The sequence below is a fragment of the Hyla sarda genome, chromosome 6 (genome assembly GCF_029499605.1).
Source record: "Hyla sarda isolate aHylSar1 chromosome 6, aHylSar1.hap1, whole genome shotgun sequence".
Classification (NCBI taxonomy): Eukaryota; Metazoa; Chordata; class Amphibia; order Anura; family Hylidae; genus Hyla; species Hyla sarda.
This window is the reverse complement of record NC_079194.1, coordinates 142,569,492-142,591,684: the sequence shown is the minus strand read 5'-3', so window position 1 is coordinate 142,591,684 and position 22,193 is coordinate 142,569,492. Positions and strand designations below refer to the sequence as shown.

The window sequence follows — 22,193 nt, the reverse complement described above, 5'->3', positions numbered from 1 at the left end:
ATAGGGCATAAGTGTCTGATCTCCTATAGAGATACATGGAGGGGCGTGTTGGCCACCACTTTGTGCCGTGTTCGACAGTAATACGTGCACAGAGCGGAGGTCGCACTGTGCAGGGGAGAACCAGAGTGCCAGGCAGGAGATAACAGCTCTCCCCTTATACAGGGCACTTATCCCTTACCCACGGGATCTTGTGGATTGGGAATAAGATGTTCTGTACTGGAGATGACAGTGTAAAGATGCTCCCAGATGTATCAAACAGCCTGTGCTAAATCTGGCACTCTTTCAGAATGTCTAGGCCATCACATCACAACAGCCAAACCACGACAAAGCAAGAAGGAGATCCATCTAGGGTAGTGAACACTCTCTTCCCAAATAATCTGATTAAGTCTAGGATACCATGATCTTCAGTTACTAACCAGAGGAGAGGGAGACTGCAGTAAGATTGGTCGAAACCGAATCGGCCTTGATTAGTTTAGACTTTCCAAATTAGTTCTAGCTTTAACCCTTAAGGCCAGGCCATTTTTCCACTTTCGATGTTTCTTCCTCCCCTTCTAAAAATCATAACACTTTCAATTTTCTACCTAAAGACCCATATGAGGGCTTGTTTTTTGCAACACCAATTTTACTTTGTAATGACAATCATTTAACCAAAAATTCTACAGCAAAACCGGAAAAAAAATATTTGTGAGGCAAATTGGAAAAAAAAAAAAAACATTTTATAACTTTTGGGGGCTTCCAATTCTATGCAGTGCACGGTAACAATGACACTTTGTTGACACCATGTTCTGTCAGTTCATACGGTTACAAGGATACCTAATTTAGATTGCTTTTATTTTATTTTACTACCTAAAAACCCCTGACCCCTATAACTTTTTTATTTTTCTGTATATGTGGATGTATGAGGTCATTTTTTGCACTGTGATCTGAAGTTTTTATCGGTACCATTTTTGTTTTGATGATGGTACCGATTTGTTTTTGATCGCTTTTTATAAAAATGTTTAGGGTATACAAAGTGACCAAAAGTATACAAGTGACCAAAAATATGCAATTTTGGACTTTGGTATTTTTTTTTTTTTTACGCCATGGACCATGCGGTGATACCACATATGTTTATTTTTATTATGTTTACATATTTTTTATATATGGGTGATTCAAACTTTTAATATGGAAGGGGTTAATTGGTGTTTTATAAACTTTTTATTCAAATTTTATTTTATTTTTTTATTAATTTTTTTTTACACTTTATTAGTCCCTTAGGGAACTTTTAGAAGGAATCATTAGACTCCTCATACAGATCAATGTAGTTCCATGGAACTTCATTGATATGTTTGCTCTGTGCTCGATTGATAATGCCTGGTCCAGCCAGGCTCTATCAATCACAGAGCCGGTACCAGCACTGGATGAGAGGTAAACCCACTGGCTACTTCCACAGTGGTTCGTCCACCGCAACCCGCCCCCAAAATTGCACTGCGAGGGAGCGATCCACCCCACTGAACCACCAGGGACTGGTTAAAGGTCCCTTTAGACGCAGCTGTTAACGTGTACAGCGGCAATATAAAGGGTTAATAGCTGGCCACGGCGTTCGCCGCATGCTGGCTATTAATGGCGCAACAAGAGCTACAAGACTCAGCTGGGGGCTGACCAGTATGGCCGCACCATACACCGCTTGCTGTCTTAGAACGAGCTGGCTCGTTCTTAGACAGCAATCTGTTAAAGTTGCTTGAAAAAGTCCATGACATTTAAACTACCTCTCTGGTCCAGATGTCACATCTCTCCTGTGCAAAATCCCAGAGTGTCTGTCAGCTCTACCTTCTTTTCCTCCTGCTTTCTCAAACTCAACATGAAGAAAATGGAAATCCTAGTTTCTTTCCCCCCATCTCACTCCATCCCCCACCCGATCTATAATTAACAGTCAATGGCTCCACTGTTTCCAGTCCCACAAGTCCACTGCCTTGGGGTCACTTATCACCTCTTACTGTCTTCACCTCAAAATATTCTCATTCCTCAACTTTGACTTAACTTTTGGTAAAAGCCCTCATCTACCGCTTGGACTACTGCAACATCCTCCCCTGTGGTCTTCCATCAAACACTCTTGCTCCCCACCCATCCCCAACTCTCTTTGCTGCTCCTCTGTGCCAAACTTTTCACTGGCTACCGACAAATTCAAACTGTTCACCATGACCTACAAGGCCATCCTCAACCTGTCCCCTCCATATATATCTCTGACCTGATCTCTCAATACCGCCCCTCACATAATCTCCAATCCATATAAGACCTCCACCTGTGCTCTCCCCTTGTCTGCACCTCACACAACCGTCTCAAAGATTTCTCTTGTGCTTTCTCCATACACTGGAACTTGCTACCCCAACATATCCAGCTCTCACCCACCATTTCAGACCTTCAAAAAGCAACCTAAAAACCTACCTCTTACAATAATCCTGCGGATACTAACCTGGGAACAGCTACTTCCCGACCTCTTAGACAATCAGCTGCCCCTCTCATCTATTATTTTTCCTCCCCTGGTAGAATGCAAGACCTTATAGGCAGGGCCCTCTATCATTCTGCAATTTACTCTGTATCACATTCACTTTACCTGCGCTTGTGCATTTTCACCCTTATCGTATGTACAGCATCCGGGAATCAACTAATGAATAATAATGACAGTCTAAGGTCTTCTGGGACTGTATTTATCTTTTTCCAGGCAACCAACGCACTTTGAAAGCAGAACTGACAGACAGTTTATGAGATTTGTTTCAGCCGAGGTTCCTGTAGTTTTGATAACCTCTGTTAGGCTGGGTTCACACCACATTTTGTACTTACGGTTCCCATATACGGCTGGGAGGAGGGGGGGTGGGGCTTAATCGCGTCGCCCTCACTCAGCCGTATAGGGGAACCGTATTTAATGTATGTCTGTGAGCCGACCGGAGTGAACCGCAGCCTCCGGTCAGCTGCGTTTTCGGCCGTATGCGGTTTCCCAAACGCAGGCAAAAAAAGTGGTCGACCGCGTTTTTGCCTACGGTTGGGAAAGCGCATACGGCTGAAAACGCAGCTGACCAGAGGCTGCGGTTCACTCCGGTCGGCTCATAGACATGCATTAAATATGGTTCCCCTATACGGCTGAGTGTGGGTGCCGCGATTAAGCCCCGCCCCCCTCCTCCCAGCCATATACGGGAACCATAAGTACAAAACATGGTGTGAAACCACCCTTAAACTGGTGGTCACTCAATCCTGCTCCATTTCTAATCTCTATTCATGTTTATAGGTGTCACCAGTGGAGCAAAATGTGAATGAGTCTCTTTGTTCATTACGGTTCGGGGACAGAGTTCGATCTGTGGAATTGGGAGTCCCAAGCAGGAGAATAGAGCAATCGCCAGCCGCGAGCACAGAGAGTTCTGAGGTAGGAGTCCTCCGGCTAGGAAAGCAACACCTGCAGACAAGTGTTAGGTGCCGACCCCCCACACTAGGAGGCCACTGCAGCGAGTGTGCTGCTTCTCATACCTGGGGAGAAGGCTGGGTAAAATATGATGGTTACTTTGTGACATTAGAACATTATTTTCACCCTGTAATCTATGCTTTTTTTTCTCTCCAGAGTGACAGCACCTGCACACGTGGCACAAGAACAACATCTGTGCGTAAGAAGCTGCCAGCCTCAGGTATACAAAGCCTCCACAACATAGGGGACACATGGGCCCTTACAGCATCCTTTGTGAGAATAGAGCCACTATATGCATTTATGCTGGAGTACATTTCAGCTATACTTTACACTAAATTTCTGGTCTGAATTAGGCTCCACCCTTCTACAATAAACTCTGCCCACTTTGTAAACTAGCACAGAGCCTTGAGGAATTCCCCTTTCTTCTTAGTCTTCAGGCAGCATGGATAAGATATTTTGTTCATCATCTAAGACCGCCCACCTAGCAAATGAGACTATTTAAACAATTAAGTCAGCCAATCAGCAGGCAACAGCATAAATACTCAGCACAGACGCTGCACCAATCAAATTGCTTCTTTCATTTTTAAAAAGGCTTCTGAAAAATGAAAGATGCAATCTGATTGGTTGCTAGGGGTGACTGCACCACTCTTCCTTTACACAGTGTTTGATAAATCTCCCCATGTGTTTTAGTTTGTTCTCATTTACATGCAGATAGGAGCTCACCTGTCTACCCACCTTTCTTTGGAATTTACAACTACTTGGTTACCTACAGAGCAAAGACTGCTAAATGCCAAGCTGCTAAATATTTTTAAGGATCTTTATGTACATATGATGGGTATGCAGTGAGGAGCTATTCCAGCATTATGCAGTGAGGAGCTATTCCAGCATTATGCAGTGAGGAGCTATTCCAGCATTATGCAGTGAGGAGTGTCTCTTTGTTATTCCAGCATTATGCAGTGAGGGATGTCTCTTTGTTATTCCAGCATTATGCAGTGAGGGGTGTCTCTGTTATTCCAGCATTATGTAGTGAGGGGTGTCTCTTTGTTATTCCAGCATTATGCAGTGAGGGATGTCTCTTTGTTATTCCAGCATTATGCAGTGAGGGGTGTCTCTGTTATTCCAGCATTATGTAGTGAGGGGTGTCTCTTTGTTATTCCAGCATTATGCAGTGAGGGATGTCTCTTTGTTATTCCAGCATTATGCAGTGAGGGATGTCTCTTTGTTATTCCAGCATTATGCAGTGAGGGGTGTCTCTTTGTTATTCCAGCATTATGCAGTGAGGGATGTCTCTTTGTTATTCCAGCATTATGCAGTGAGGGGTGTCTCTTTACTATTCCAGCATTATGCAGTGAGGGGTGTCTCTTTACTATTCCAGCATTATGCAGTGAGGAGTATCTCTTTGTTATTCCAGCATTATGCAGTGAGGGGTGTCTCTTCTATTCCAGCATTATGCAGTGAGGGATGTCTCTTCTATTCCAGCATTATGCAGTGAGGAGTATCTCTTCTATTCCAGCATTATGCAGTGAGGGTATCTCTTTACTATTCCAGCATTATGCAGTGAGGGGTGTCTCTTTGATATTCCAGCATTATGCAGTGAGGGGTGTCTCTTTGTTATTCCAGCATTATGCAGTGAGGGATGTCTCTGATATTCCAGCATTATGCAGTGAGGGGTGTCTCTTTGTTATTCCAGCATTATGCAGTGAGGGATGTCTCTTTGTTATTCCAGCATTATGCAGTGAGGGTGTCTCTTTGTTATTCCAGCATTATGCAGTGAGGGGTGTCTCTTTACTATTACAGCATTATGCAGTGAGGGATGTCTCTCTACTATTCCAGCATTATGTAGTGAGGGGTGTCTCTTTGTTATTCCAGCATTATGCAGTGAGGGGTGTCTCTCTACTATTCCAGCATTATGCAGTGAGGAGTATCTCTTTGTTATTCCAGCATTATGCAGTGAGGGGTGTCTCTTCTATTCCAGCATTATGCAGTGAGGGATGTCTCTTCTATTCCAGCATTATGCAGTGAGGAGTATCTCTTCTATTCCAGCATTATGCAGTGAGGGTATCTCTTTACTATTCCAGCATTATGCAGTGAGGGGTGTCTCTTTGATATTCCAGCATTATGCAGTGAGGGGTGTCTCTTTGTTATTCCAGCATTATGCAGTGAGGAGTGTCTCTTTGTTATTCCAGCATTATGCAGTGAGGGTGTCTCTTTGTTATTCCAGCATTATGCAGTGAGGGGTGTCTCTTTGTTATTCCAGCATTATGCAGTGGGGGGGGGGTGTCTCTTTTATATTCCAGCATTATGCAGTGAGGAGTGTCTCTTCTATTCCAGCATTATGCAGTGAGGAGTGTCTCTTTGATATTCCAGCATTATGCAGTGAGGGATGTCTCTTTACTATTCCAGCATTATGCAGTGAGGAGTGTCTCTTCTATTCCAGCATTATGCAGTGAGGAGTGTCTCTTTGTTATTCCAGCATTATGCAGTGAGGGGTGTCTCTTTGTTATTCCAGCATTATGCAGTGAGGGGTGTCTCTTTGTTATTCCAGCATTATGCAGTGAGGAGTGTCTCTTCTATTCCAGCATTATGCAGTGAGGAGTGTCTCTTTGTTATTCCAGCATTATGCAGTGAGGAGCTATTCCAGCATTATGCAGTGAGGGATGTCTCTGTTATTCCAGCATTATGCAGTGAGGGGTGTCTCTTTGATATTCCAGCATTATGCAGTGAGGGATGTCTCTTTACTATACCAGCATTATGCAGTGAGGGGTGTCTCTTCTATTCCAGCATTATGCAGTGAGGAGTGTCTCTTTGTTATTCCTGCATTATGCAGTGAGGGGTGTCTCTTTGTTATTCCAGCATTATGCAGTGAGGGTGTCTTTGTTATTCCAGCATTATGCAGTGAGGGGTGTCTCTTTGTTATTCCAGCATTATGCATTGAGGGGTGTCTCTTTGTTATTCCAGCATTATGCAGTGAGGGGTGTCTCTTTGTTATTCCAGCATTATGCATTGAGGGGTGTCTCTTCTATTCCAGCATTATGCAGTGAGGAGTGTCTCTTCTATTCCAGCATTATGCAGTGAGGAGTGTCTCTTTGTTATTCCAGCATTATGCAGTGAGGGGTGTCTCTTTGTTATTCCAGCATTATGCAGTGAGGGTGTCTTTGTTATTCCAGCATTATGCAGTGAGGGGTGTCTCTTTGTTATTCCAGCATTATGCATTGAGGGGTGTCTCTTTGTTATTCCAGCATTATGCATTGAGGGGTGTCTCTTTGTTATTCCAGCATTATGCAGTGAGGGTGTCTTTGTTATTCCAGCATTATGCAGTGAGGGGTGTCTCTTTGTTATTCCAGCATTATGCATTGAGGGGTGTCTCTTTGTTATTCCAGCATTATGCAGTGAGGGGTGTCTCTTATTCCAGCATTATGCAGTGAGGGGTGTCTCTGTTATTCCAGCATTATGCAGTGAGGGATGTCTCTTTGTTATTCCAGGATTATGCAGTGAGGAGTGTCTCTTCTATTCCAGCATTATGCAGTGAGGAGTGTCTCTTCTATTCCAGCATTATGCAGTGAGGAGTGTCTCTTTGATATTCCAGCATTATGCAGTGAGGGGTGTCTCTTTGTTATTCCAGCATTATGCAGTGAGGGATGTCTCTTTGTTATTCCAGCATTATGCAGTGAGGGGTGTCCCTCTACTATTCCAGCATTATGCAGTGAGGGGTGTCTCTGTTATTCCAGCATTATGCAGTGAGGGGTGTCCCTCTACTATTCCAGCATTATGCAGTGAGGAGTGTCTCTTTGTTATTCCAGCATTATGCAGTGAGGGGTGTCTCTTTGTTATTCCAGCATTATGCAGTGAGGGGTGTCTCTTTGATATTCCAGCATTATGCAGTGAGGGGTGTCTCTTTGTTATTCCAGCATTATGCAGTGAGGGGTGTCTCTTTGATATTCCAGCATTATGCAGTGAGGGGTGTCTCTTTGTTATTCCAGCATTATGCAGTGAGGGATGTCTCTTTGTTATTCCAGCATTATGCAGTGAGGGATGTCTCTTTGTTATTCCAGCATTATGCAGTGAGGGATTTCTCTTTGTTATTCCAGCATTATGCAGTGAGGGATGTCTCTTTGTTATTCCAGCATTATGCAGTGAGGGGTGTCTCTGTTATTCCAGCATTATGCAGTGAGGGGTGTCTCTCTACTATTCCAGCATTATGCAGTGAGGAGTATCTCTTTGTTATTCCAGCATTATGCAGTGAGGGGTGTCTCTTTGTTATTCCAGCATTATGCATTGAGGGGTGTCTCTTTGTTATTCCAGCATTATGCAGTGAGGGGTGTCTCTGTTATTCCAGCATTATGCAGTGAGGGGTGTCTCTCTACTATTCCAGCATTATGCAGTGAGGAGTATCTCTTTGTTATTCCAGCATTATGCAGTGAGGGGTGTCTCTTTGTTATTCCAGCATTATGCAGTGAGGGGTGTCTCTTTGTTATTCCAGCATTATGCAGTGAGGGGTGTCTCTGTTATTCCAGCATTATGCAGTGAGGGGTGTCTCTCTACTATTCCAGCATTATGCAGTGAGGAGTATCTCTTTGTTATTCCAGCATTATGCAGTGAGGGGTGTCTCTTTGTTATTCCAGCATTATGCAGTGAGGGGTGTCTCTACTATTCCAGCATTATGCAGTGAGGGGTGTCCCTCTACTATTCCAGCATTATGCAGTGAGGGGTGCCTCTTATTCCAGCATTATGCAGTGAGGGGTGTCTCTACTATTCCAGCATTATGCAGTGAGGGGTGTCTCTGTTATTCCAGCATTATGCAGTGAGGAGTGTCTCTTTGTTATTCCAGCATTATGCAGTGAGGGATGTCTCTTTGTTATTCCAGCATTATGCAGTGAGGGGTGTCCCTCTACTATTCCAGCATTATGCAGTGAAGGGTGTTTCTGCTGGTTCGGCATTTTGCAGTGAGGGGTGTCTTTGATATTCCAATGCTTTGCAGTGAGGGGTGTCTCTTTGCTGTTTCAATGCTTTGCAGTGAGGGATGTCTCTTTGCTGTTCCAATGCTTTGCAGTGAGGGGTGTCTCTTTGCTGTTCCAATGCTTTGCAGTGAGGGGTGTCTCTTTGCTGTTCCAATGCTTTGCAGTGAGGGGTGTCTCTTGGCTTTTCCAGCATTCTGTAGTTAGAGACGTCTCTCTGTTGCTCTAATGCTAAGCAGTAAAAAGCTCTCTGCTATTCCAGTGCTATGCAGTAAAATGTGTCTCAATGCTATTCCGGCACTATGCATTGAAGGGTGTCTCACTGCTATTTCAGTGTTATGTAGTGAGGGGTTCTCCCTGCTATTCCTACTCTGCAGTATTATACTAGATCAGTGAGATCCTTATATATTTATTTTGCTGTATAGAATTGCCCTTTTATAGAATGCATTTCTCATTTGTCTCCCTTATAGTTGCTCCTTGGCCTTGCTATATTGCAGTATTATGTAGGCTTAGGACATATCTTTCTCTAATTTGTAACGGAAAACATGGGCAGACATTCCACACATTTAAAAAGCCAGCGGGCACTAGGACCACTCGGAAATGCCCGATCTCACAGATGCCAATTCATTTCAGAGCAAACAGAGCAGCAGAATCCCATTGAAATTCCAGAGAATTCTGCACGGACATTCTGCCCTGTAAACATAACCTAAGGGTGACAGAAGAAGGAATTGCAAAAGTAACTGAAACCATCCTGATGGTGTTTTTCGAAGGGCTCTGCCTTCCTTTATACCTAAGATTGCATCTGAATACAATGTGAATAGAGATGCAACAATTCCATATGTTCAGTAGAGCAGTGAAAATCTACCTAGAGCAGTGAAAATCTACCTAGAGCAGTGAAAAATCTAAGACCGAATTTAGCGAATTTGTTTCTTCAGTTTCTGGACCAAAGAATGGGTTTACAATATTGCAAGATATTTCAACCAGGTAGATTAAGTCCGTAATTTTTTTGAGCCTATAACATGAAAGGGAAAATGGCTTCTTATGCCATAAAGTTAATTTTACAAGATTTAAGCTAGCACCTGGCGGATAGGGCACAGGTGCTTATTCAAGACATCAACAATGCTGCATTATGGTTCGAGCCATCTACCTGGTCAAAGCACTACATGGTTCCAGGGGTTCAGCTTATGGGATAGGAGTACTATGTGCTGTTTTAAAAAAAAGGATTTTCCCTCCCTTGTTGTTTGGCTAGCCAAATCCCATGTGTGCGGCCTGAAGATGAAGAAAGTGTAAATTTGTCTTGGCAGCACAAGTAACCCACCCAATGAAATTCTTTCGCATTAATTCAGTCTTTTTCATTACACATGGTGCAGTGTCTGTGCTGAATATTTATGATGTTGAGTGCTGATTGGATGACTTAATTGTTTAAATCAGTTTTTTTTCTAGGTGGGCGGTCCTAGGCTAGGAGATGAGAAAAAAATATCCCATCTGTCCTTCCTTCAGATTCGAAGAAGGAAAAATTACAGGTAAGACATTTTTCACTACTGGATATATGCTTTGCCCGACAGTGAGGTGTGGCATCGCTTAAAAGGCGTTTGCCTTGAATGTGAGACTGGTGCATAAAAAAAAAATGTTTATGCAAATTTTGGCATAAAGTAAGCCAACTATTATTTGGTCTAAACCTAGACTACTGAAGAAGTATTGAAAGATAATGGCCCTGATTTACTATTGTAAACCTGACCTGTTTTGTTGGGTTGTGTGCCAGAATTTGGCACATTGAATTTGTGCGCCAGAATTTGGGCAAAAAAAAAAATCTAAAACCCGATCAACTCTCCATTTTACCAAGAAAACCCGAAAGAGGGGCATGGCTGCCAGGAAAAGGGGGAGTGTCAGACATTTTCGAAAAAATCCCAACATATTTACTAAAGATTTCCACAGAAAATGTGGTGGATTTGAGCTCTGGAAAACCCCACAGTTCAGAGTAGGTTTAAAAACACATTTTTAGGGAAACCTTAATACCGTGGAAAAAAACAAAAAAAACGAACTACACTCCATTCTTCAGGGCCAATCTCCTAAGGTACATAGGGGCACTCCCCTTCCAACACAAATGATAAAGTAACTAAACTAGGCAAGAGAGCCTCGTGCATCTCATAAGACTAAGGGGAAACAGATTATCATTCAAATCTAATCTTCCCTGTCGTTCCTCAACAGCAGAATATGGGGATAGAACATAAACTTTCCTCCTAGTTTTTACTTCTTAACAGAGGCAATCACAGAATGAACAACTCATCTCAGAAGACAGTCTGGTATCTAATCTGAGGTGTGTACCATGATGACGCCACTGCCCTAGTAGAGTGGGCTTTTGTGAATTCTGGAGGTTCCAAATTTTCAACAATGCAGCATGTATTGATACATTCACAAATCAAATGAGAGATCGGTTTAGAAGCTTTTCTATCTCTAGTGGTACCCTGAGAACAAGATAGTATGTCATATTTCTAGAATGGGCAGTCCTGACTATATAAATGTTCAAGCATCTGACAATATCCAGCATCTTCAGGTTTTCTTTCTCCTGGGGAAGAGCAGGAATGGCAATAACTTCCATTCTTTTGGAATGAGGCATATTTTGACAGAAAAGTAGGTAACAGTCAACAGGAATGTCTCCTGGAGAAAAGTACTGTAGTGCTCCTTACAAGAGAAGGCCTGTAATTCACCCACTCTGTTTGCCATGGTCATAACCAATAAAAAGGCATTTTTCAGAGAAAGTTATTTGAAATCAACCTTCTCCAGAAGTTCAAATAGATGTGTCGTTAATCCCTTGAGAACTAAGGGTAGATCCCACAGAGAGACAGGTCTAAATTTGTCTTATCCCATACAACAGCTTTAACATCTGGTACTTGAAGAAGCATTCTATGCAAGGAAACTGATAGTAGCAAACTGTACCTTTAAGGTATTTGGGGGATAGACCTTTAGAGAAACTGAAGGATTTAAGGGTTAGAGGGATAAATCTTTTTAAACACACGCCAGACCTAAAAAAGGATTCTGATTCTTACATCTATTTGTACCCTCACTTCTAGAGTGTGCAAGTCTAAAACCCTCTTAGAAAAACCCCTGGCTGTCAATAAGGAGTGAGCAACCTACATGCCATAAGGCTGAAGGACCTGAGGCTGTGACAGAATTGTGTGCCCTGAAACACTAGGTCACGAGTTGGGCAAACCAATATAATGGCTATTCCAGATTCCTGATCCTGTCCGATTTTCATTAATATTCAGAACGTCCATGGAATGGACATGGCATCCACCACCAGCGGATTGTCCAACTGGTAAAGGAAGCCGTTATTTAGCTTGGCACTGGATTTGTAGCCATGAGGTCTATTTCCAGGATGCCCCACATCTCAGTCAATTGAACAAAAATCTGTTGCTTCTTAGACCATTCCCCCGACATGGTCATGTTGAGAGACAGACTGTCATGCCAGAATGTTATGCACTCCCTTTATGTGGACAGCAGACATCCTTTATACCCTGATTTCTACCTATCTCATGATCTTCACCACTTCTCTCAGAAAGGATTCTGATCTGGTTTCTTCCTGCATGTTGATGTAGAATGCAGACACCATCTTGTCCGTTTTGACATTTCTGTGCAGACATTCCACAGACAGCGGAGTGCTGGCAGAACATGCCTACCCTAGGACTGAATCGGAAAAGCGCAGTCTCCTAGATGACAATGCTGTGGTCTCCACAGAAAGAATAGACCTGACTATTCTTTCTGCGGATGCTAGAATCTGAATTTCTTGGAATCGGAAATTATGCATTGTGAACAGTGCAGCAGAATCCCATTGAACTCACTGGGCAATGTCCATGCGGATTCCACACAGAAATTCCATCGCGTGAACATAGCCTTAGGCTCCTCAGAGAAACTGGGCAAGATTTCCAAAGAAATGTGTAACCTGAGATGATACGATCCTTCCTTTCTTGAGACAGAGGTCCAGATTTATCAAACAAATTGAGAGATTGTCCTACAGCAACCAATCACAGCTCACAGTATCTATTACAAATCCCAGGAAGGTCTTTGGGGTGGCTGGACTTGTGAGATTTCTCCAAATTTAATACACATCAAAGTTGAACTAGTAGCTGAAGCATAACCCTTGTATAATCCAGTCCACTAGAATGAGCCAGTCATCGAGATCAGGTACCACTCTTATCCCTTTCACTCTGAGTATGGCAACCACTGAAGAAACTATGTGAACACAAATGGTGCTGTGAAAATCCTAAAGATGGGGAATAGTTTGCCTCCGTACAGAACCTTATAATGTAGCAGTTGAGGTATCTTAGTTGGATTATTAACCTCTTGCCTGTTTGCCTCAAGGTTTTAGTACCAAAAGCATTGAGAATACACTTCTTTCTATTTTAGAAAGGAAGAACAGGCTCTACGGCTCTTATTCTGTAAAAATCCATTCTGGATCTTTTGTCTTTTCTATTTTTTTTCAGGGTTTTTAATAGGGGAGAATAAGGAAACCTCTTAGATCCTAAAGAACAGAAAGAATGTAGCCATGTTTTATATTAGAAAGAACCAATGGTCCTTTATTAAATTCTCTCAAGCTTGAGAGAAATAAAAGGAGGGGACCCCATACAGGGAGAAGCATTTTGTCAAAAGTCCACCTTCTTGGAAGAGTCATTGGAACCTCTAGAGAAGCCTTTTCTATGGCCACTGGAACTTCTGCCACAATCCTGCTGATGACCCTGTCAAGGTCTTAGCTGGGAATATTTTCTACAAAAGGCAAATGATTAACTTTAGGCTGGGGTAAAAATTTCTCCTTGCAATCAGAAAACTTTTTTCCTTTATAGAGTCTAACTGGGGAACATAAAAAAAAAAAAGAAAAAAACACACACACACACAACGAACCTAGAGCAAATTCCAAGTTGCACAAATAAAACTTGGAAAGTGTCTCCAGTCCAAGAATGAAGCCATAATACTCTCCTGCTAACTGTGGAAAGAGCCATAGTACTGAAAGCTCAGGTAACTTGTTGTACAGAGTCATTCACCAAGTTATCTATAGCCAGATTGATCCTCTTAAAGTTTTTCAAGATGTCATCTCTGTTCACTTGGAATCAATGTCCCATCGAATTTGGGACAATCATCTCTTCATGAACCTGGACACATCATGTGTTGCAATGGCGAAAGATTTAGATCAGTCCTTCCGCGGTAGACCATGCCCTCAATAGTGCTATCTCCATACAATGGTCAAGTCCTTAAGTGTGCACTCTCATTAAAACAAATTTTTGCGCTTGCACTCCTTATCGTAAATACAGATTTCTAATACACTTTGGTAAAAAAAAAAAAAAGAAGTTTTCTATGTTTTATTTGTGCTTAGAAAAACTAAAGAGCATATTTTCCCCCATCTTATACACAGACTTAGGACCGAAGCCCAAACACAGGAAGTGCAGCATGGAGTGCTGAGGGGGGGGGGGGGTCCAACAAACAGCATATGGCAGTTTAGTGTGAGAGGAGCTATGATTGGGTGAGGTTGGACACCCCCCCCCCCCCCTCAGCACTCCTGGCTGCACTTTCTGTGTTTGGACCTCGGTCCTAAGTCTGTGTATAAGATGGGGGGAAAATGTGCTCTTGAGCTTTAAGCACAAATAAAACAGAAAACTTTTTTTTTTTTTAAACAAAGTATATTAGAAATATTTTTTATTTATTTACCTTAAGGAGTGCAATAGCAAAAAGGAGATTTTTTTTTAACACTTACCGTAAAATCTCTTTCTCGAAGGATCCATTGGGGGACACAGACCGTGGGTGTATGCTGCTGTCTCTAGGAGATGTGACACTATGGCAACAAAAACAGTTGCCTCCTCCCAGCAGGATATACCCGCCTTGAGGCTCTGAGCTAATCAGTTTAAGTTCCAAGCAATAGGAGGAGACTAACAGGTCAATAAAAACCCAAAACTGTCTGAGAACCAGAAGAAAAAACATAACTGAACACACCCTCGGACAGAGAACCAAGGAAAATCCCAAAAGGGTGGGAGCTGTCCCCCAATGGATCCTTCGAGAAAGAGATTTTACGTTAAGTGTTAAATCTCCTTTTCTCTATCGGCTCCATTGGGGGACAGACCGTGGGACGTACCACAGCCGTCCCTTGGGTGGGCAGATAAGCAGTCAGGCAGACGGCCGTTCCACTGCCGCCTGCAACACTTTACGGCCCAGACTAGCATCAACCGATGTGAAGGTATGAACTCGGTAGAACCTCAAGAAAGTGTGCAAAGACGCCCAGGTAGCCGCCTTGCAAATCTGCGAGGCCGAGGCTCTATTCTGGAGAGCCCAGGATGCCCCAAAAGAACGGGTAGAATGAGCCACAACCCTGAAAGGAGGAATCTTCCCCTTACAGCGATAGGCCTCCGAAATGGCAGACCGAATCCACCGAAAAATGGTGGCCTTGGAAGCAGGTTGTCCCTTGCGACGACCTTCCGTAAGGATGAAAAAGGAATCACACTGACGAAACGAAGAAGTGATGGAGAGATAAGACCAAACAGCCCGAACTACATCCAGCTTGTGTTGTAAGCGCTCCTTAGGATGAGAAGGAGCAGGACAAAAAGACGGGAGGACAATGTTCTCATTGAGATGAAAGTCCGAAACCACCTTAGGCAAAAAGGAGGGATCTGGCCGGAAAACAAACTTGTCTTGGTGGATCACCAGAAACGGAGAACGGCAGGAGAGAGCTGCCACCCTCCAGATGGAGGTGATAGCAACAAGAAACGCCACTTTCCAAGAAAGGAGGCGGAGAGACACCTCTCTAAGGGGCTCAAAGGGTGCACCATGGAGGGAACTCAGAACCAAATTCAAGTCCCAAGGGGGAGAGGGTGACCGATAAGGAGGAACAGCATGCGTCACTCCTTGAAGGAAAGTCCGGACATGAGAATTAGAAGCCAGGGGCCGCTGGAAAAGAACAGTAAGGGCCGAAACCTGACTTTTAAGGGAACTGAGAGACAACCCTAGTTCCAACCCCGACTGCAAAAAAGGAGAGAAGACACGGGGAACCGAGAAGGTTATCGGGGAGAAGTCTTGAGCTTCACACCAACAAAAATAGACCGCCAAGTACGGTGGTAAATTCTTGCAGAGGAGGGCTTACGAGCCTGGGGTGAATGACTTGGGAGGAGAACCCGCGGGCCCTCAAAACCGCGGTCTCAACCGCCACGCCGTCAAATGCAGCGACTGTAAAATTGGGGTGGCAAAGAGAAAGAGGACCCTGAGAGAGCAGGTCCGGACGGAGCGGAGGGCGCAGTGGAGTGTCGGCCAGGAGCCTGACTACGTCGGCGTACCACGACCTTTGGGGCCAATCTGGAGCTACCAGAATGGCGGGGACGTCCTCTGCCTTGAGCTTCCTCAGCACCCTGAGAAGGAGCGGAAGAGGAGGGAACAGATAGGGCAGGGCAAACCCCGCCCAAGGAATCACTAGGGCATCCACGGCCAGAGCCTGAGTGTCCCGGGACTTGGACACAAAAGGAAGGATCTTCCGATTGTGCCGGACGCGAAGAGGTCCATGCCTGGAATGCCCCAGAGTTCGCAGAGTTGTGCGAAGACCTCTGGATGTAGGGACCACTTGCCGGGGTCAGATGAAGACCGACTGAGGAAGTCCGATTCCCAGTTGAGCACCCCCGGAATGTGAATCGCCAAAATGGCCGGAACCTTGCTCTCCGCCCAGGTGAGAATCTTTGTCACCTCGGCCATGGCTGCCGAGCTGCAAGTGCCGCCCTGTCGATTTATGTACACCACGGCCGTGGCGTTGTCCGACTGAACGCAGACAGGACGGGACTGAAGACGGGACTCCCAATGAAGAAGACAAAGAAGAATCACCCGTAATTATAATATGTTTATCGGAAGAAGGGTCTCCTGGGGAGACCAGAGTCCCTGAACCGTCCAATCCCTGAACATGCTGCCCCAGCCCGACAGGCTGGCATCCATTGTAACAACCTGCCAGTGAAGGGGAAGAAACGACTGCCCTTGGAGAAGAAGGGGGTAGCGGAGCCACCAGAGCAGAGACTGACTGACCCTGCGAGGGAGAACAATCTGACGATCGAGGGACAGAGGAGACCTGTTCCATCAGGAAAGAATCGCCAGTTGAAAGGGGCGGTAATGAAACTGGGCAAAGGGTACGGCCTCCATAGTTGCCACCATCCGACCCAGGACTTCCATACAAGTGCAGATGGAGACTGATACCCGGGACCGAAGGGAGCGGACCCCCGACCGGAGTGCCAGACGTTTGTCCGGCGGAAGACAAATCCAGGAAGATGCCGTGTCGAATTGAAGTCCCAGGAAGGTTAGAGACTGGGTAGGGCGGAGGACTGACTTGTGCCGGTTGACCATCCACCCGAAGCGAGTCAGAGTGACGTCCAGATTCTCCAGAGTCTGGGCTCTGGTTGGAGCCTTGATGAGAAGGTCGTCCAGATAGGGTATTACAGAGATTCCCCTCGACCGTAACAGGCCCATCACTGGGGCAAGGATCTTTGTAAAGACCCGAGGAGCCGTGGCACCACTCCGCCAGGCCCTTGGACACCCATGTCGAGGCGAAGTTGGGAAGAAGAGAAGAGCCAGCTGCTTCAGTGGCAAACTTCGCTAAGGATTCTACCTTCTTATCCGTGGGATCCTTGAAGGCAGCGGCATCTGCCAGAGGCAGTGTTGTCGCCTTAGAGATCCGGGAAATTGGTGGATACACTGAGGGAGGGGAAACCACCTTAGTGACAAGGTCCTTGTCAAATGGATAACGTTCTTGAATGGTCATGATTCCCGGAAACCTCTTGTCTGGATGTTTGCATGCGGTTTCCAGAATGTCGTCAAAGTCAGTGTGAGAGCTGAACCTTTGAAGTGCCGGCTTAGCACGATGAAAGGATACTCCTGGATTGACATCCGAAGATCCTGGGTCCTCTAAGTGAAAGGTGTCTCTTAGGGCTGTCACCAAAGAGTTCACCGTTGCAATTCAGTCTGAGTGGTCCTCTGAGTCAGATGCCGGCTCGGAAGCCTCGTCCACCAGGGGAATGAGAATGAGTAGAGGCAGTCCTGGAGGGGGGCCACCCTGACAGAGTATGCGGCTCTGGCGTGGCAGAGCGGCGACTCAGAGAACGTCCTCTAGAGGAATGACGGTTGTGCCCAGATGACGGGGGGTGGGACCCACGAGGGAAACGCTCACGTCTATCTGAAGACTCAATGGAAGAGTCAGACGAGGCACCCCTAGGACGCTTGTGAGAGTGTGAAGTATGTGGAGACGAGGAACGGGCCCTTCCAGAGGTCCTGCGCAGGGAAGACCCCTTCAAGGCGGACACCACTTCCCGGGAGGCCTCAGGCACTGAATGGGAGACTTTGGTCAAGTCAGCCATATACTGGGACAGGGAAGAAACCCAGGCTGGTGGAGCGGCTGAACCCACCGGGACCGAAGGGACATCAGGGGGTACCAGGGGGTCTGGGGGAGCAGTGGAGCAGGCAGGGCAAGTGGGCTCAGCAGAGCCAGACATCTTGGTATTACAGTGCTTACAGAGATAGTTCCAGGTTTCTGTTTAGAGGAAGGAACAGCTCTGGATACGGACATAATGTAGAAAGAAAAAAGGAGATAGGAACTTTCTCACCCTAGTCTGTGTCCCCTGTAGCTGCAGTGAGGAGAACTTGCTCTGAGCAGCTAGAAAGAGAGTGAACAGGCCAGCCAATAGGAAGAGAGGGGCGTGCCTGAAGCAAGGCACTCACTAACTAACCCCTTCTAACTGAAAATCGCGCTCACGGCGCTGATTGGAGGCTGCTTCGCGCCTCAGAGCTCCTAGCCCTGTGGGCGGAGCTATAGACGGCCTTAAAGAACTGTCATGGCGCCCGCTCCTTGTCCCGAGCGCACCCGATGGCCTTTTATGCGCCCGTGGGAAGAGAGCGGGCGGACAAAGCGCCAGCAGAAACTGCCGGTGAAAGAGAAAGTAAGCCGGCGCTGAAGCGGCCGGCTCACGGCAGTGCCGCGGCTATTAGCCGCATATAAGGCGCTGCCGAGAAAACAAAAGTTGACCGGCGCTGAGAGCGTCCGGCTCGAAACAGCGCCGCGGCTGACAGCCGCATATAAAGGCGCTGACATGGTAGCACAAGCACACACGCACACACATATAAGTGAAGTGCACCAAGCACACACACACACACACACACACATACATAAGTGTAGTGCCCCATAAAAAATGCCCCCTCAGGTGCCACTGCTCTCCCAGAATAAAGTACAGCCCTTGCATAGGCTAGCCCATAAAGTGTAGGTGGGCCAAAACAGGGGGTCTCCAGAGGTTGCGAGGGGGGGTTAACAGCGCATATACGCAATGTCTGTGCCCCCTCACTCGCAATGGGGAAACGGGGAACCGCAGTCCCCGAGTCCCCACCTGAAAACAGAAAGGAAAAGGAATAAAAAACTAAACACGTCCCTAACTAGGAAAACAAAAAAATTTGAAGACCTGGTCTGGAGCAAACCAGACCCGTCCATCTCCTTCAGACACTAAGTTTAAACTGATTGGCTTAGAGCCTGAAGGCGGGTATATCCTGCTGGGAGTAGCCAACTGTTTTTGTTGCCATAGTGTCACATCTCCTAGAGACAGCAGCATACACCCACGGTCTGTGTCCCCCCAATGGAGCCGATAGAGAAAATTAATTTTAATGAGTGTTATCCTTTAAGATTTGCCACATCTGCAGCCAGCAATATCATGCGTTTCAAGAGTTTGGCAGTAGTCCTTGCAACTTTGGGATCCACCCAATCCTTGGCATTCTCTTCCAAAATAGGAAAAACTAATTTGAATATCTATGCTAAAAAAGGATTTCAATTTCTCTCATAAGGTTCTTCTCGAAATCTTCTGGACCTTTTTAGAAGGTCTAGTATGGGTAAGGGCTAGGGAATTCTCCAAGGTCTTAATGGATCTTGCCAAAGTCCTTCACCCAAATTAAATCACAAAAAATAAATAAATAAATAGGTGTATGGGCGTTTTATATTAGACAGGGGGAATAAATAAAACCGGCTGAAGCCTCACTGGTGACCCCCGCAATCTCTGGGCCGCCAGCGTTGGCATCCGGAACACGAAAGCTTGGAGCTTCTGTGTTTGTGACTTCACGCCACGGCCCCTCCATTCATGTAGCCGGCAACTGCAGTCACAAGTTATGTGGCACGGAGCGGAGTTCGCTCCGTGCACGGATGACCAGGGGTGCCGCACCGGAGATCGCGGGAAACCCCAGCAGCGGGACCCCGTGATCAGAAATCTTATCCCTTATGCTTTGGATAGGGGATAAGATGTTTTTTGCCGGAGTACCCCTTTAAGCTGCTTATTTGTATATTGTTAGAAGCTGCCAAATAAAGAATAAAAGTCCATGGGCATTGTAAAATCTGACCTCCAGATCATTTTTAGCTTGTCCTCACCATTTGTAATGTGGTGGTTTCTGCTCCTCTTATTCGTACTATAAAGAATGCAGTTTATTTAAATTATTTTCTAAAGTCTCACATTCAGAAAAAGGTGATCATATTTCCTCACCAGTCGGTCTTGGTGTATAAAATTATTCTTTTCAATAATTTATTTATTAAAACTAAGGCCAAAATTCTGTGCGCCAAAATGTGGCACAAATAGAGAAACTCACTACAATTTTAGCACCACAGGTTTTATATACACTGCTCAAAAAAATAACAGGAACACTTAAACAACACAATGTAACTCCAAGTCAATCACACTACTGTGAAATCACACTGTCCACTCAGGAAGCGACACTGATTGACAATCAATTTCACATGCTGTTGTGCAAATGGAACAGACAACAGGTGGAAATTATAGGCAATTAGCAAGACACCCCCAATAAAGGAGTGGTTCTACAGGTGGTGACCACTTCTCAGTTCCTATGCTTCCTTGCTAATGTTTTAGTGACTTTTGAATGCTGGCGGTGCTTTCACTCTAGTGGAGGCATGAGACTGAGTCTACAACCCACACAAGTGGCTCAGGTAATGCAGCTCATCCAGGATGGCACATAAATGCGAGCTGTGGAAAGAAGGTTTGCTGTGTCTGTCAGCGTAGTGTCCAGAGCATGGAGGCGCTAGCAGGAGACGTGGAGGAGGCCAACAACCCAGCAGCATGACTGCTACCTCCGCCTTTGTGCAAGGAGGAGCACTGCCAGAGCCCTGCAAAATGATCTCCAGCAGGCGACAAATGTGCATGTGTCCACTCAAACGGTCAGAAACAGACTCCAGGCATTGTAGGGAGGTCATACAGGCACGTGGCGGCCACACACACTACTGAGCCTCATTTTGACTTGTTTTAAGGACGTTACATCAAAGTTGGATCAGACTGTAGTGGTGGTTTTCCACTTTGATTTTGAGTGTGACTCCATATCCAGACCTCCATGGGTTGATAAATTTGATTTCCATTGATAATTTTTGTGATTTCTTTTGTCAGTACATTCGACTATGTAAAGACGAAAAGACGATTAGTTCATTCATTCAGATCTAGGATGTGTTATCTTCGTGTTCCTTTTATGTTTTTTGAGCAGTGTATTTCCCCACGGGCCCAGATATAGCAATCTGTCAGAGACAAAAATTGTCTGATTTGCCCATAGCAACCAATCATTGCTCTGCTTTCATATCTTAGGTCTGGTAAAAGCTCAGCTGTGATTGATTTGCCCGTAGTAACTAGAGTATTTGTCTCACACACATTGATAAATCTAGACCACTGTATTTATCTGCCCTGCTATGTATAAAACTACAGGACATAACTGATTTATTATGTTTCTTTTCAGTGCGGCAGCGGATTGGCTTCCCTTAACAGCTCCCTGGTCTGAGCATCTCCTAGAATTAGATGGTTACATTAACCCTTTGCCTGCTGCCTATGTCTATTTGTACTATAATATATTTTTAGAGACCTTTAAAATTTATTACAGAGTATTTTATAAGAAGTTCCTGCCTCATGTTTGGTTTTTGTTTGAGTCAACAACGTGGAAGCAATGAAGCATTTTACAGCAGATGAGTAACACACGTGTAAAATATGACACTTGTTTAATTGAACTATAAAGGAAACACTTAACACACAGGTTAAGGGCTGACAGTACCCAGCAGGAATGATACAGTGAAGAGCGCCCGTCTCACAGAGACAGTTACGCCTCCAGACCCTGCTGCTGGGCTACTGTGGAATGTCAGCAAGCGTATGTGCCACAAACCACCCCATAAGTGAAAAGTCACAGAGTCCATCGTCTTCTGTTGTAGATTGAGGCCACCACTATAGCGCAGCGGAATCATCTATCCAAATCACTCTAGTCCAGACATAAGAAGATGCAGCTCACGGAAGGCACTCCCATATCTTCCAGTCTGCATTGCTCTGCTCTTCACCAACACATAAAGGCCCTTCAGCTGCTTGTAACACAGCTTACACTTCATCAGCCTGTACAGAAAAAATGATCACTGGTGACTGCAGCAACATGTACCACGTCACTGTGGTCTCACAGAGGTATCTTACCTTTCCTCACGCGAAATGTCCACACCCACAGATGGCGGAGCTGAAAGTGTGTCCGTGATCAACGGCAAGAACCTCTGCAGAAGGAGCTTGAGAGAAATGCACCCAGTCTGCACATAGCTGTGAATAGAAGAAGTGGTTACTCCTCAGCGATAATAGATAAGGCACATTATGCTTACCATGCTCTATGGCACCCACCTCTCATACTTGCTCTGCAGAAGTTTGTCAATCTGAGGCAACACGGTTAGGCAAAGGTCCAGCTTCCATAGAGACCTAAGCCAGACACTGAGTTGTTAATGACTGAAAAGTCAAGTACAGCATTCACTAACA

General features: G+C 45.3%; 2 protein-coding genes across 10 annotated transcripts in view; one reads left to right on the top strand and one right to left on the bottom strand.

Moving 5' to 3' along the window:
* The window catches only part of KIFC3 (kinesin family member C3), a 63,448-nt gene extending 42,120 nt beyond the window's left edge, over positions 1–21,328 (top strand). For 3 of the 5 annotated variants that reach the window (XM_056525352.1, XM_056525353.1, XM_056525351.1), the window contains 3 exons: positions 3,263–3,397; positions 3,590–3,653; positions 21,154–21,328. In XM_056525352.1, the coding sequence (XP_056381327.1) occupies positions 3,263–3,397; positions 3,590–3,653; positions 21,154–21,179 (225 nt within the window). In that variant the 3' untranslated portion in view covers positions 21,180–21,328. Of the gene's footprint in view, positions 1–3,262; positions 3,398–3,589; positions 3,654–9,819; positions 9,912–21,153 lie in introns of all 5 variants that reach the window. The other 2 variants (XR_008845061.1, XR_008845062.1) reach the window with 2 other exon arrangements.
* Positions 21,329–21,391: 63 nt separating this feature from the next.
* The window catches only part of KATNB1 (katanin regulatory subunit B1), a 38,955-nt gene continuing 38,153 nt past the window's right edge, over positions 21,392–22,193 (bottom strand). For all 5 annotated transcript variants that reach the window (XM_056525359.1, XM_056525357.1, XM_056525355.1 and 2 more), the window contains exons 18-20: positions 22,062–22,136; positions 21,867–21,983; positions 21,392–21,791 (exon numbers count right to left, since the gene is read on the bottom strand). In XM_056525359.1, coding sequence (XP_056381334.1) covers positions 21,659–21,791; positions 21,867–21,983; positions 22,062–22,136 — 325 coding nt within the window. In that variant the 3' untranslated portion in view covers positions 21,392–21,658. The remainder of the gene's footprint in view (positions 21,792–21,866; positions 21,984–22,061; positions 22,137–22,193) is intronic.